The following is a 15,746-nucleotide window of genomic DNA, read 5'->3' as shown; positions in this document are numbered from 1 at the left end:
TGCATTCGAAAATTGTTCAAAGCGTGGCATTCCATCTGACGAGTGTGGTTGGTTTGAACCCTCACAAGTGCGCTCCGTTGCGTCACAGTTCTTCGCACGGCCAGGACCTCGGCCAGAACTTTCGCCCCGATCGCGTTTCAACGCTGCTGCTTATCATAATGCAATAAAGTCGAGGTGAAACTTAATAAAGTTCACTCCGTGGCTCCAGTTGTCGCTGGTTTCAGTTACCACTCGGCCTCTCGGACTCGGTATTGACTTTCGCACGTCACCTCACGGCGTAGGTCGAACCCGGCTCGGCGACAAGATGCAAGTTTGTGGTGAACTCTTACGATGGCTGCCAGCCACGGAGACAACGTTGCGCAGGTTGTGGAACTCCGAATTTTATTGGCAGGATATTGAATTACGCTCGCTTCGTGCTCTTCGAGTGTTGCCGAAACTGGCAGCGTCAAGATGGGACAGGCAAACACACCCAACTCGGGGAAGAGCTCCCATACTTATCAAGTATCAAGAAGTCCCATCCAATTCCGTGCAGCTTCCACCTGGTGTTCCCTTGGGCCCCTCGGGTGAGGCATGAAGACTAGGCGACCCGCAGCAAGACAAGGGCGTAATACGGTGCCATAAATATAATGTGTCACTTTTTATGATAATATCGGCCTGCGGATCGTGTTTGTAACCACCAAGATGGACGATTCCTTGGGTTGAAGGACAAGGAAGTAAGGTAATTACGGAAGATGAGGTTATTCGGGCCTTTTTCTGCGAACCGGTATAGCCATCTGGTGGAGACACATTTGATGATTGCGGCCTATTCAGGAAACATCATCATCCCAGCAACGGGGTTCCCATCAGCCCCGAATTGCACCACAACGGCCACTTCCACACACTGTTCTATTTCCCACATTCATTCAACCGAACGTCGGAAAGATTGGCACCAAAAGCAATAGATTCGAAGGGTTCGAATCGGGTTTTGATTTTGAAATGCAAAACTAAATCTAAAATATTCAACCAAAACTCGAATTGAAATTTCAAAATTTAATTGAAAAATCGGAATGACTCTGAACCAATGGATGGGAAGCAGCGCACATGATAATCCGCTGGTCTGTCAGGGGGGAGATCGATGACAGTTTCGGGTGGCAAGGGCTAAGGATAAAGGGCACGATTACGAGCCTTACGAGCTAGATTGAGTTTTCCAATCCGAATACGGCCATTGAATCTGAATGTAATGAAGACGTCACGTCAAAGAACTGTGTCCTTCCGAAGTGTCCGTTGCTGGTTTTTACAATCTTCCGACATATTCCTATTCGCCCGTACCGGTTGTGTCTGTTGTCTCGAGGCGATTCCACGTTGCTAATTGCTCTGGAATCTTTCGGAAGCCTTGGGTCTGTTCCAAGGGTCTTCGACTCGACCACTGTCAACCGGACGCGTCGCGTCCTTGGAAATGAAACTTACACGGTTTTATCCTTCAAAGGAGGACCGACCGCCGCTGTACTTATTTGCATAATTTACCTCACTGAAGAGTGTTTGCGTGTGGCCCGCGACTTCGATTCGAACGCTACGGCGGTGGTCCGCAATTAGCTCTTTTTACCAAACCGATCCGTAGGTTGTGAAGCCAACGGAAGACTTGGAACGACAAGCAACAAACAGAACCAACAAGTAACAAACATTGGGGATATTTATATAATCTTAAAGTTCCGATATTCTGGAAGTTCCTTCTGAATCCCAGCCCGACTTCCAATGGCTCCATCGCGCAGAAATGCTAAAGACGCCAATCGTCCGTGTGGAGCAAATCGGCCGGAAAACCTCAAATTGTGTTTACGATCGCTTGGATCGCTATGTAAATCATCGGACAGGCAATCATCCGGAGCGCGAGTCAAACACATCAATAAAACGAATCTCGACGACGGCCGCTCCGTTCCGCCGCAACCGCATAGTGGCCCACTCGCGGCGCCATTAACCTCTAAATCGATATCACGATCTCAATTTAAAGTTTTGCATATGGCACGCGGTCTTGGGCGGGGCGGGAACGGGAACTAAACCGCAACAACACAAGATATTGCACCGATTAAGTTGAGACCCTCAAGAACCTACGCCAACTGCAGTCGCTCTCGCTCGGGTCGTTCGTCAAGGCGATTAAGGAACTTCCTCTCTCCGGACAACCTCAAACAGATTTATATTTCAGACATACTGCACAGGCATTCGGGCAGAGAGAGAGAGACGGAGAGAGGGAGAGAGGGGGAGAGAGGGAGCGAAGGCAAAGAAACCACAAACGGACAGGTTATATTTCAAACATTGAGGTTATCATCTGCGATTGTCGGTTCTCCAAAGCGTGGACGAGTCCTCGGGCGTTCTGGAACCGACAGTACCGTGTCCGTGGCGGACTTCGAGCTCCCCCCTTATCGAGTGCCCCCCTTATGCGGCCACAAACCTGTATCGGACCGGGGAAACCCTGTCAGAAGATATGTGATACGCCAATGTACGGATTTAAGTTATTTTTATATTCCTCCACGGTGAATGCTGCGGATTACCTGGGCACCGCACTAGGGAATCGAAATCGTACAATTTCATTCGTTATCCTCATACGACGGCGCACGGATCTTGGGATATGCGAGATTTGCTGCTCTTATGAATACACATTTGTTGCCGCGCTGTGCTGTGTGCCGGAAGAAGCGATTTTGCCCCGGAGAAAGGCACAATAGAGAGTCAGTAAATTGTGTCTCTGACCCCCGAGTCCAGAGTACCGTTAAAATTCGCGATGCTGCTCATGCGATTTCGCTGATCAGCGTTTGCCATTTGTTATCGCTGATAGATGCACATCGGGCAGAGTCTGACGTGTGATTTATCTGTTCAAATTTGAATTAAGCTCAATCGGAACCTTTTTCGCGGATATTAAAAACTTTCATACAATTATCATCCGCTTCTGAGGATGCTCTTCATCCTTGTCGTGGATGGGAAACAAAATTGCACATCCGACATTTTATGCGCACTTCTCGGCAAGGATAAATCGCTGGATTTCGGAAGACTCTCCAGCGCGACTGTTGGCGTAACCATTTTTAACACATTCAAGTCCGTGCGACATGACATCCAAATAGACTTCCGGCGACGCTCCCGCTGTTGGTACAAGTTACATAACGCCACCGGGAGCAGTTTGTCTTCTGCCACGACGCACTCGCGGGTCAGGTACTACGATATGCGGCAATCCTTTCGGGCGTGCCAACTTAGGCGGCCCGACTACCGGCCTGCCACTCCTGCAAGATTATGTCAACATAAGGACCCCCGCCAGACAGACAGACAGACAGACGGAAAGGAGGTGCCGGAACCAGGGCCTCGGAAGGTGATTCGCTGGCACGCGGGAAAATAAATTACAGCACGTTGTAAATTTGTTCAAGTCGGGCTGCAAGTTTTACCTTTTTTGAGGGCACGTTATATCAGCCTTCGAGTTCGAGCCGTGGCCACTCAGCAAAAGTCAGAGCGCGCGGTCCACGTCCTTGCCCCGCCACCTCGCGCTTGAATGACGCTTGAATCGCTGAGAGGTGTGCAATTGTTGGCCATAAATCTGTGTTGAGCACGGGATTTATCTGTTTAACGGTGCCGGGGACCTCGCCGGCCGATGAAAAATGGGGACGATGCTTAATTTTCCTACCGGATGCGCCCGAAGTTGCCCCAAGATGAGGGCAAAGTTTAACTGAAACTGCAGTTTCGCCCCGGTGCGGCCAGATAACATGACTCGGGGTGGTGTGTCTTGGTGCTGAGGAATGAGCTGTAAGCTGAAAATGATAAGGCTCATACTCTGCCAAGACCTTTTGGACCGTTGTAGAGTGTTCAAAGCTTCCAACGATTTTTCTACCAAAAAGCGAAACAGGGTAAAGCTCCAATGTTTTTTTAAAGGACAACAAGAGACAATAAAGACTTCAATGGTATCACCTTTCGGAAACACTATCCTCTGCCGCCGGGAGTCTTCCGGCGTGTGGCTTAAGGTACGACCCCGCCATAGGAGGTAATTTCGTAGCACGACAAAATGAGGCCCTCCCGCTGGGCGTGTTCCGTATTGGAAGCATAAATCCTGCGCCTCGGGGACACCACCTTGCCCGGCCTGCCGATTATAGGGAAGGGATTTGTTTTTCTTTCGACACCCGACGCCAATTTAATGAAATCCGCTTGAGTTTCCCGAACCCGAATCCCGGACACTCCGTTGGGGGTCAAGCAGGGTTGCTCCCCGCGGGGGCTTCCGTTGTCACCTGCTGCGGTTCGTGTGGCGGGATGTCCTCGGGCAGTGTAATAAATATTAACTTTACCGATACCTTTCGACGACGGAGCCTACCTATGTTCGGGAAGGTTCTTTCGGTTTACTTAAGCGCTACTTATCGATTGGCGTTAATAGGAAAAGTTTTCCCAGAAATTGGCCCACGGTTCGTTAATGAATGAGCTTCGCCCGAAATCCGAAAAAGCTACACAAAATGTATTGCTACATTGCTTCTCGGTGGCTCCAGAATGATGCGTCTCGCCAGAACCTTGCTGCAGTTTAAGCTCGGTCCTGTAGAGGGCTTAGCGTCCCATCGCGCGTATCGTGCAGACTCCGTGGGTAGCATATTTTGCATGTTTATGAATAATTTATTCCTCTCCAAGCTGTCGCCCGGCATCCTGGGCGTGTACTGGGAAACTAGACCGATAACAGACCGGGACCGGCGCACCGGACACAGTCGTCCCGCGTTCTTTACTCTTTATGCCGCCTGTCACTACTTTACACCGTTTGTTGTTTATTCAAACTATCCTCTTTTTTTTTCGCCAACGGAGCACCCGGCACACCCGGCAACGGTGTAACTGGGCGTCCGCCGAGTCCCCATACATCATCCAACTTCCCGAGGGGGCTGGGACTTCTGGCGGCCAACTTTGCGTCGTCGTCTCGACGTTGCCGCGGACATGTCACGACTTATTCTGCAGCGAAAAAACCCAGAGACCGGACCGGAGAATCCGTAACTCTGCCGGCGCGTCATAGTTTTTCCTTTGGCGGGTCGTTGCTCTCCCTCTCTCTCTTTCTCTCGGCGGTGAAAGCTAACACCAGGTTCCCAGGTCTATCATTTGGCCATTACTTCACCTCGTTAACGATGCAGATTCGCGAAGGCAGGGTTGTGTTGGGAAAACTTTAGGGAAAATTGGTGCTCAAAAATAAAGAACCGAAGCTCTCGAACGCGGCCGATTGTAATTAGTGCCATTTAGTGACACACTTCAGTTAAATGTCATAATCATTATCCACTCGCCGGGCTGGTAGCAGCAGCAGCTATCAGTCAATTTGCCATAATTAGCGTCGAAGAGGTTAGAAATTTTCCGCGTCACGCGGCACGAAGCTTCGGCGCGGTTTGAGTGAAAGCATAACTCGTCGTCTCCGCGGTGTGATGATGCCTGATCTAATCGTCTCCGCTCCACGGGAAGATGTCTTTCTCCGGCGGTCTCCGGACTCTGCCGTTAAGTGCCGCCGGCAGTGACTAACTTTTTTATGCCTTTCCCTAGCTCGGCCCGCTGTGGGGCTGGTGAAATTCTGCTTCCCTCGTGCCCCGCCGGTAACGGATCGGTTCCTTTGCGGTGCCGCGCGCGCCTTTCGTTCTACGACCAATTTCGTGTAATTTCCATTATTCAATCACCCCTCCTCGGTTCGGTTCATTACGCGAAAGCGTTTTGCGGGATGCACGATCGCGGCCGATCAATCAATCATTCGAGCCAACACCTTTCTTTTGCGATCGATTCGATGGGTCACAGTGTTTTATATCGGAAAGGCGTACTGAGCTTTTAAATTCCATATTTTTACAACATTTTAGACAAAAGGATAATTTCATCTAAAATAATGTTTTACTATAACAATACAATATTGGAGGATACTTTTGAATTATACAAATTGGCAGACAATCAATAAGTTTTATAAAATGAAAAAAAAAATGATAAGGAGTTAGCAAACGAGGAAAATAAAACGGGATGTGAACTGCGAATGCCGACGTGTTCCCATCCGGTTCCACGCCTGACCAGTGGGCTTCTGGAATTACGCAAGGCTCCCCGGAAGCCTCGGTTCGTTAGCCTGACATCTTGAGCCAGCCCCCCATGCTCGCAGCAACGCGGTTCAATTATGCTTCAAAATTCTTACACGAACACGGGCCAGAAGCTCCGTTAGGTTTGACGCTTCGAAAACATAACCCGTTACCGCCCAGAACCGGGGTGTCGAACACCGCAAGAAGCTCCCGTATAGTCAGCCCCGCCGCAAGGTCATCCCCTCCGGAGACCGGTTTCGGCCGATGGGCCAGTTTCCAGTACTTGTAGTTGTGCAAATAATGTTTACTGCACCAACCGGGGATCGGCTCCGGAATCGGTAGGGAAATCAGGAAGTTAATTTAATTACTATCAATCCCACGGTGCCGTTCGGACCATCGGATCACCGAAGGCGAGGAAACGCCCACCCGGGGTCCCGACGGCCCATAAATATCTATCCCCGGTTGAAGGAAATCCGTGCCCATTTGCTGATCGGGGACCGGCTGGAGACCGGTGAGAATGGACGAGGGGCGATCTTTCATCTTTCGGAATTATGAAATAAATCTCCACCGGTCGGCCGGGGCCAAATGATAGATATTTGTCGTTTGGCGCGAGGCCAAGGTTCCACCGGGCGCGGGCACGAATTCCTGCGCGGGGCTCGCTCGGTTCGTTCGCTATCATCTCGTCGATCGTCGTCCGCGCCGCGCCAACACTTAACGGAAAAGGTCGTGGATCATCTGCGTGGAGCTCGGAAGATTTTATCCGTTCGGGCCGGCCCCCGTCTGAGGTGGGAAGCCACGGCACGGTTATCTGGGAAGCGGGGGTTCGTTGCCTGTTTGGTCCAAACTTTATCAGCATCTCGTCGTGGCGTGGCCGAGGCAAGCCTCATTTTTGTCGCAAGACGACGCTCGGTCCCGACAATGTAGTCACCGCCGGGGCCCGAGAAGGTATTCTCCGATCTCTGATGACCACGCTGTGGTGAAGAGAATTCCTCTCCGGCGCCCTTTTGCTCGGTCCGGCCCCCAGAATGTGCATCGCCGGGGTGACTTTCGAGCTCACCACCGAACGCGACACACGCGGCCACGCTCACATCAATTACAGAGATTAGATACATAACCGGTCCATGATTTATGCGGTTTGCTATCCCCCGGGCGACTACCGGGCGGGGTGCAGTCCTGCCGAAGGGCGACGACAGATGCGAGATCGCGAGAAGATTGACTCCGAGGACGAAAGAACCGTTAGGGCGGCTAAGGGGATTAGGACACCCGGCGACCAAAGATGGATCGCCGCGTGGTCAAGCACACGAAACCCCGGGCTCAGGGGGTGATAAAAATGCAAACTACCAACGGATCCCCCTCGTGACCGGTCGCTGTCTCTCCGGTGGTAATGCCCCGCCGTACCGATCGTTAAAATTGATTAGTTTCCAATAAGAAAACATAAATTGAAAATTTCCGAACGTCGGGCGGGAAGCGAAAACCTTCTAGCGAGGGGTGGCCGACGGGGGGGGCCACCATAAAAAGTGTCATACGTCGATGGCCAGCGATGGCGAGAGAAAGGGCACCACACGCGCCCATAAACTCCCGGAACCCATGGCGCGGTCGGTTCTTAGCTGGACATTCGTAGAGACCGCAGCGCACGGTCCTGACACTCATTTCTTAATACGCGTTGCCGATCGATTAATCCGCCTTTGCGCCTTATGGTCGACAATCGCTGCCCGGACCGCAGAGACGTGCCATAAAATGGTAACGATTCATGGATGATCGTAAAAAAATTAATAGGAAAACTCACACGTTAGCATTACGGCCGCCCAGGATCGTGTGGGGACAGCTCAATCAAATCCGGGTTTACGGCCCAGGCCGATGCCCCGAAAGAAATGGACATTCTTCGGATCGGATCGGTCAAGATAAGGTCAGCTTCTCGGGCCCCGAGCCCCGTAGGCAGTGAATAATTGTTCGAAAGGGACCGCCGTTTGAAATTGTTGTTTTTCAACAATTTCTGACAGAGTATAAGTTCTAGGACCCCGGGGACAGAAATTCAATAACACCGCGGACCGTAGGACGAGATCGTCATAAATCGAGCCTCTCACGGTACGAAGCAAACACAAATTAAAACATCACGTAAAAGACCGGCCAACATCGCATTCGATTACATTATTTTGGCTCACTCCCTACTGCCTCTCTGTTTATCGCCATTACTAAATCATCCTTAATGGCCACGCAAATCCACCGCAGGCCGGCTCGATGTTCGGCAGTACGGCGAACATGTTTTCCCCGGGCGAACCCCCACGTAATGTGTTGTTCCTTTTTCGGGCCGGCGAACATCTTCTTCCCCCGGGTTTGGGCCGTTCGAGAACCGGGCCGGAGTCAGTAGCTCATCAAAATGAGCAAACAAATTTATGGTCGCCTATTGATAGCGAGTGCGGGCGACTTTCTCATTTCGCGATTCGATTCCCGGACCGCGGCTCATCCCGCGGCCAATGCCCAATTTGTGAGAACGGGAACGGGCTTTTCCGCCTCCTTCTAGCCGAGGGTAAACGACCGTTTTATGGTCGCTCATAAATTTCCTCGCCAGAGCGCCAGAGAGCGAGATGGAAAAAGAAACCACAAAACAAGCTCATCATTAATTTGTTTTTAATTTGGACCGGAGAAGAGCGTATCTGAGGCCTCGGAATAGAATACGGAGCGAGCGTTCTGCGGAAAACGACGACAACAAAAACAACATGTTTCGGGGAAGAATACGATCAAGAATCAAGTGGCTCTCGAGAGGAGCAGAAATTTATGCACCTTTCTAGGATCTAGCTCGGGACAGCCCCAAGGCAACGCTCTAATTTGCGGCGATGATGTCACGGTCCGCCATCGAGATATCGGCCAGTGACAACATCCCGCAGCGAACGCCGAGGTTCGAATTAGATTGCCGATTTCGGCCTGACAGTTGCCGTGTCTACATATTTGCTTCCTCTCTGGCCGATGGTTGCCACATTTGCATAACAGCAGTACGGCAATGTCGGGTTAGGATTGTATATTGTGTGCTCAGTGACATATCTTATCCGATAAGACGCATCGCGGAACAGATCCACATGCTCCTCTGTAAGGAGGTCCTGCCAGGAAAAGGCTGTTGACCTAGAGTTGTGTTGGTAACTTATTTACTACGATACCGACACCTTATCACCAGTCACATTTGGATAGTAACTTAATAATTTGATATCGGAAAGGAATGAAAGCAGAACGGGATCTTTTGGCTCCTCAACTTTGAGACTCAGCTCTCAGCCATCTTGAAGCTTTCTCGAGCTCCACTGATTGTCAGCTTCGCAGGACTTGTTTATCGCATCCCAATGCGGTCACGTACCCCATAATGATGTAGAATTTATAGGTCTCCCCAGTTCCAGCGTTAGCAGCTTTTACTTTTCCCTCTTTTCCGCTTCATCGGCTCGCAGCTCGCGGAACAGCGCAACCTATTAGACAGGGGCCATTTGCCTAATAAGCTTCACTACACCCCGCTATTAGGCCCGACTTTTACGACCCTTTTACCCAGCGAAGTCGAAGGCCAGTATCTGTCGTGGTCCGAGAACATCAGTTCCGAGCGATCTAAAACCATTCCGTTCTGGAAAAAGGAAGAACTTTTGTTTTCGACGATCAAATCAAAGCCATAAAGCGACGGCCTTTTCGCGGCCTTTCCAGAAATACGATTCCGCCCCCCGATACGGGTTCTTTCGGGCCTTGGCAATCGTAAATCGGAGAGGGTGGGCCGGTCGAAACCAAGAAACGCGTCAGCCATTTATCAATCAATCACACGGCGAATCTGGCCCCGACGGTCCACCAAAGCGTCTAGACCCTCCGTCTGTTTGTTTGTTTGTTGCTGGAAATAGCTCAAATTCTCGTGTCCATCTTTGGCCACTTCCCCCCCTTTAGCTTGTGGCCGCGAACCGGGAAAGTTTGGGAAACGGAGACGGATATAATTTATTTGCGCTACGATGAATAATTAATTTTTGTCAAGAACCCAAACGCTCTGGCGACAGCCGTACCGAAATAACTCGTCCGAGCTCTCCGGGTCCGGGCCCTGGGAGAGTTTCGTGGCGACGATCTAATTAGGCGTAGCTTCAAACTCCGCCTCATTAACGGGATCGTTCTGTGGCGCGCGCGCGCGGGAAGATAAAAGAGCCTTCTATCTTCGAGAGGCGCTGGTGTCCATCTTTTGAACGAGGAGGTCGGCCACAGTGCACTGAGAGCGTGTAACGGACGCACTTAAAAATAAAGACATTAATTTAAAGACACAACCCGGCGCCGCAGCGATGAGTGTCGCCCGAGGCTCCGTATATTTTCCGCCGTGTTGACACGAGAGTCTTATTGCGGCGGCCAGACCGCGCCCCGTCCGCCGTCAGCATTTCAGCTTACACCTGTGATTATCCTGTAATCATGATCATTTGTTTTATTTCATAACATTTTATGCTCTCCCGTTTAGTCCGCGATCGTGCATCGAATTTATGGTGCAATCGTAGTTTGCAACCCACCTGCAATGGGGCCATTGGCGCCCCCAGAGGAGGGCCGGCTGATTGCACTGCCTTCCCGGGCACTCGATTGTTTCGCCGATGCGCCGCCAATGTCATAAAGTGGCCCAGAGAAATGGTTCCTCTTCGAGCGAGAAATTGGCCTCGGCACGGCGTTTACAATGTGCACTTCAATCAGCCAATGGATTTCTAAGTAATTTTACGGACCGGAGCCAGCCAGCCAACGGAATCGATCACACGCGGATGAGGGGACATGAGCCATCATTTTCCGAAGCACCCAAGCGCGAGAGCGTACGCATTCTCATAAAGTATGCAGCGTTCGGTGGTGGGTAGCGACCTGTAAATATTTGATGCGTGTACACCCATGACGCAAGTGTCGTCGCTTATCGTCGCCATTACGCCATCGTCATCCGACGACGACGCCAGCGATGCTTCGTCTTAATCAAAGCCCCACCGGCACCGACGATGGCGGAATCTTGCTTACCGGCGGATAAGGGTAACGCCCCATAACTTACCGGCAGTCTTCCTTTTTGCCCGATCCGATCCACAAGGACGACGACGGAGCGAGGCTGCGATTCCCACTTATCTTTGATGTGATTTTAATAATTTATTTTATTGAACCATTTATCGACGGGTGTCATCGATGCCGGGGTCTTGAGAAGGATGAAGCAGAATGACGATGGAAAGCCATCGTTCCTTCTCCGCTCAATATGAAGACGATCGGAAACTGCTGACTGGTAAAATGGTGAGAGCTTCTTTCGAGAAGAGTGACTTCCACCAAAGAGGCTCTCAGTATGGTAATGTAAATTTTATCACGTTTATTCGAAAAGGTAAACGAAAGGTTGAACTTCACTCCTTTTCAAACCACGCAGTGTAGTGCAAAGTGAAGGCGATTCAATTCCGCGATTCCGCTGATGAAGAATCGTTAAGCCGCATCCGATGACGGGGTTAATTATCCGCGATGCCGCGGTGCAGGAAGTCGCGCCCGTAAACCGATCGGCGTCTCGGGCGTTGCATTAATTTGCTCGAAATGCAAAACACGGCCCCCGATACGGCCCGATTCTAGGCTCCTTTTTGTATCAGCTATCACTAGCCGGCCCCGAGAAGATGGTGGCCGGCTGGTGTTCCGACCCGGGCCATGGTGTGATAAAAGATTCATTTAAAGTACACTCATAAATTATCAATCTTCCATTGCATGTAGAAGTCGTCCCAAGACGGCGCGGTCGGTCCGCGGCCGTAGTGCAATAATCCGACCCAATGCCGCCCGAAGTAATGGAGAACGATGTGAGAAATGGCCGCTCATCGCCTCGCCGCACTCGTATCCTTTTTCGGCTTGCGCCACTATGTGCCCGGTGGGGCCCTCTGGAAGCCCATCTTCTTCCCGCCAGGCGTCCCGCTGGTGGGACATAAATTTTCTCCCGTTTTCTATTAAATGTGCCCCATCAGCCATTGGCAACGAAATCCGATATTAATGGCGCACCGAAAGAGTGCCTCATACCGCGCCGAGACACCGTAAGAGAAATGGGGCCCGTCTATGGCTTTACGCTTTTGTTCGCGGATTTTCAATACTTGTCCTCCCGATCGGCGGCGAGAAGTTCTGGGTGGAATTTAAGTGATTTTCAAGTCGAAATTTAATTCCAGTCCTCAAGCTAGTCCTCGTTCGTATCGTATTTTCTGGCACGCAATAAACAGCGATCGGTTGCGTATCTCCGGTTCGTGCGGCCGACAACGATCGGATGTTAACGAGCCCCCGTTTCCCGTTGGACGGTATCGATCACCGGGAACGCCTTCGGAAGTGCAACAAGTAACCCCGTGGAAGGGAAGGACAGCGGTCGAAGCATTAATTGCAGTGTGCGTAGGACCCTTTCTCTGGGCCCCCTGCCGGCATCCATGATTAGAGAACCCGGGCTCTTCACGCTCGAGGTACCGGTTCGTGTCGTGACACTCCTCCCTGGAGTTACTGGAGAACAGCGATTACGACGCCCTCCAGAGACCACTGCGGCCCTGCTTCTATCGATCGGTCCGACACGCGGGGCCCCCGGAGGCTATCCAAAGTGAGTGCAAATGATATAAAGTAGCCCTAATCGAAGGTTTCCTGGGAGATGCTGGGGCTGCTACCGGCAATTTAGCTGCCGTCTCGAACGCCCGAAGGGTGCTACCCAGTTACGGATCCCGGATCGAGGCCAGCGCTCTGTTGGGCCGGAAGGCACGAAAAAATCACGATCCGTTAGCCTCCCGGCTCCGAGACGCGTTAGATCCGAAGCGGGCCACCACAGATTAACCACAATTAACGTCAGTAATGAGGGCAGCGCTTCTCCACGCGTCCGTTGAGTGACGTTCGTCACCAACAGGACAGCCCTCCGATCCGACGATCATTCAGACATTTTGAGGTAACCGATTTAGTTGGGCATTTTTCCAGAAGCTTTTCCACATTTGAGAGAGATTACAGAGGGGAAAACTTTGTTGGCCTCCGTCGTTCGGCCACGACGACCCAAACTTTCGCCCATCGCCAGGTGTCGATGAAGTTTTCCACGTTTAGAACTTTTATGCTGCCCATTTCTCTGCACCGCGAAACGGCCACGATACACAGCCCTCCGTTGGCCCCCTGATTAGAGCGGGAAGATGGGCGAAAATCATGGTACTATAAAATAAAACTTGTGGTGCAAATTATGCTCCGGAGCGAGAAGGAGCGGCGCGCGATCATCGTCACAATCTGTATGATAATTTATGCAAATCTTCGCCCCTCGGTGATAATCACCCCTGGGAGCCATGGGGGGAGAGCAGCACCGAGTGGCCACCGGGGGTTAATATGCTAAACAGGCGGCGCAGGGCCCCAACACAAATATTGAACCGGAGTGTCCGGAGAATTAAAATAGTGTTTTGTTGAGAACGGGCCGCGGACACTCTCGATCCGTCAGAAACGGAAATGCGAAAAGCGCTTGTTCTGCTCGTCGGCTGTAATCATTGGAATGGACCCCAGCCCTCACTTACAGTTACTTCACTGTGCGCGGGTCGAGTTTTTAGGGGTCCGAGACAAAAAATCGTAACGGAACTAAACCGTTGCTCTCGCGCATTAATTGCAGCTTTCGTCGTCGATCTTTTTTGTGGCCTCAGGCCCGTAACCGTAGCAATGTATTTGACGGCCCTTTACTCTTCTGCTTCTTCTAGGTGATGTCCTGTCCGGGGTCTGCTTCGTCGGCCAGCTGGACACACACTCGCTGGCGATGTTCCTACTGATTCCGCTCGTCATCTACCTGTCGATCGGTGGGATCTTCCTGCTGGCCGGATTCGTGTCACTGTTCCGGATCCGCACCGTGATGAAGCACGACGGGACGCGCACGGACAAGCTGGAGCGGTTGATGCTGCGGATCGGGTTCTTCAGCGGCCTGTTCATCCTGCCGTCGCTCGGGTACCTGGCCTGTCTGTTCTACGAGTACTACAATTTCGACGACTGGATGATCCAGTGGAACCGGCAGATGTGCAAGATCTTCTCGATCCCGTGCCCGGCCCCGAAGCACGGTGGCATCGTCGGCGGAGGCGAGGAGGACAAGCCGATCTTCCACATCTACATGGTCAAGTACGTGTGCTCGATGCTGGTCGGCGTGACGTCGAGCGTGTGGCTGTGGTCCGGCAAGACGGTCGTCAGCTGGCGGCAGTTCGCCGAGCGGCTCCAGGGCAAGGACACGCGGAGCCGCGGGGCGTACGTCTAGTAGCGGGTGACCCGCGTGCGGATCGTTGCGCGCCACCCGGCAGTACGCATCACCGCACGAGTCATTAGGTTTTAGGGCGCTCATCATCGTCATCAGCGGCAGCAGCAGCATACATCATTCGTTTCGCTCTAGTTTAAGAATGACCAAATATCTGTGTAACGAAGAGACGACCCGAGGCAATTATAGATAGTGTACAGCGGCTACGGGACCCCCGTTTGGGGTCAGTTTCATAGGGCGAGAGAGAGAGAACATTAAATCGTATCGTTTGAATTAATCGACGATCGGGCAGAGAGCTAGCATTTATCGGGCAACGCATCGAGCGAAGCGGTTTTAAGTTGCCACCGGTACCGATCAATGTTCCGATGTCCCGCGCACTGCTTGGGGACCGAGCAGATTTAGCATTTATTATGAGGATTAAGGCACCGGAAAAGCTAGGAGTAACGGCGAAAAGAAAATGTAATTAGTGTACCATATACCCCGTCAATACCCTTTAATAAGGTACTCTCGATAGAGGCGATTAGCGACGGAAGAGGATCACCCCATCGGCATCACACTGTAAATAGAGACTCATCGATCGAACATCGATCCCACACGGCAAGTGGTCGATCGCTTTTAGGTCACAGGCACCTTAAGGCACGGACGTATCCGTCGTTAGAGAATTACTTTACCTCCGTTCGCATAAGACTCTGCTCTTCTTCCTACCTCGAGCCCCTCGAGCCACGGTTCTAGTTCTAGCCTCGCTGGCTCCGAAAGCTCATAATGGCAAATTACTCCGGACAATTGCGACGCGTGCTAATTAGGTCCAATCCCTAGGCAAGAGGCGCCCAACCATCACGTAACGACAAATTCAAACCCCCCCTTTCGCCACTTTCGGCTCCCGGTTAAGCCATGCGACGACGACGACCGAGACCGAGAGAACCGAAAATCCGATCGTCGTCATACATGAATATTAATGAAAGCGTAAGCCATTATCGGTAGCGCGGGCCGCTCCTCTCGGCATTCTTCGGACACCACACGGCTCCGGGGTGCCAAGGTTCTCATTATCTTGTGGCGCAGTGATTTGAGATTCCGATAGTGTTCCCGGTCCAGAACGTGCAGTCGCGACGACGTGTTGGCCGACGGCAGGACCACCTGAAGTGCGGCCCCCGGAGCAGTGCGCCCATTAATTATCCTGCCCGTAGATTACGGCCTCCGTGCTGTTCCGGTTCGGGCCAAGCACACTCCAGACGAGTACCACTTTTTGGCCCGTGTCGGGCCCGGCCCCCGGACCGTTTGCGGTTTTGTGTGCTCAGACCCGACTTCTGAGCTCGGGTCGGTCCGCCGTCAAGCGACAATCCTTCGGGGTCGCGTGGTTACAAATTTAATTAATCATCAACATAAGCATCACTCAGCCAAACGGGCAGGACCTCCCCGGGACGGGCAACAGGAACGTGGCGGCCAAGTTTAACCTGCGCTGTCAAAAGTTAAACGAATAAACAATAATTCTTCAATTAACGACGCTGACGAGCGCCGTCATGTGCAGG

The 15,746-nt window shown here is 51.9% G+C and overlaps 1 protein-coding gene across 1 annotated transcript in view; it reads left to right on the top strand.

Moving 5' to 3' along the window:
• The window catches only part of LOC131206460 (frizzled-like), a 129,282-nt gene extending 115,059 nt beyond the window's left edge, over window positions 1-14,223 (top strand). The window contains exon 5 of the mRNA XM_058199013.1: window positions 13,682-14,223. Coding sequence (XP_058054996.1) covers window positions 13,682-14,223 — 542 coding nt within the window. The remainder of the gene's footprint in view (window positions 1-13,681) is intronic.
• Window positions 14,224-15,746: the final 1,523 nt, after the last annotated feature.

This window comes from Anopheles bellator, chromosome 1, assembly GCF_943735745.2.
Source record: "Anopheles bellator chromosome 1, idAnoBellAS_SP24_06.2, whole genome shotgun sequence".
NCBI classification, from domain to species: Eukaryota; Metazoa; Arthropoda; class Insecta; order Diptera; family Culicidae; genus Anopheles; species Anopheles bellator.
The sequence above is the reverse complement of the archived record's forward strand: the minus strand, read 5'-3'. Positions and strand labels throughout refer to the sequence as shown.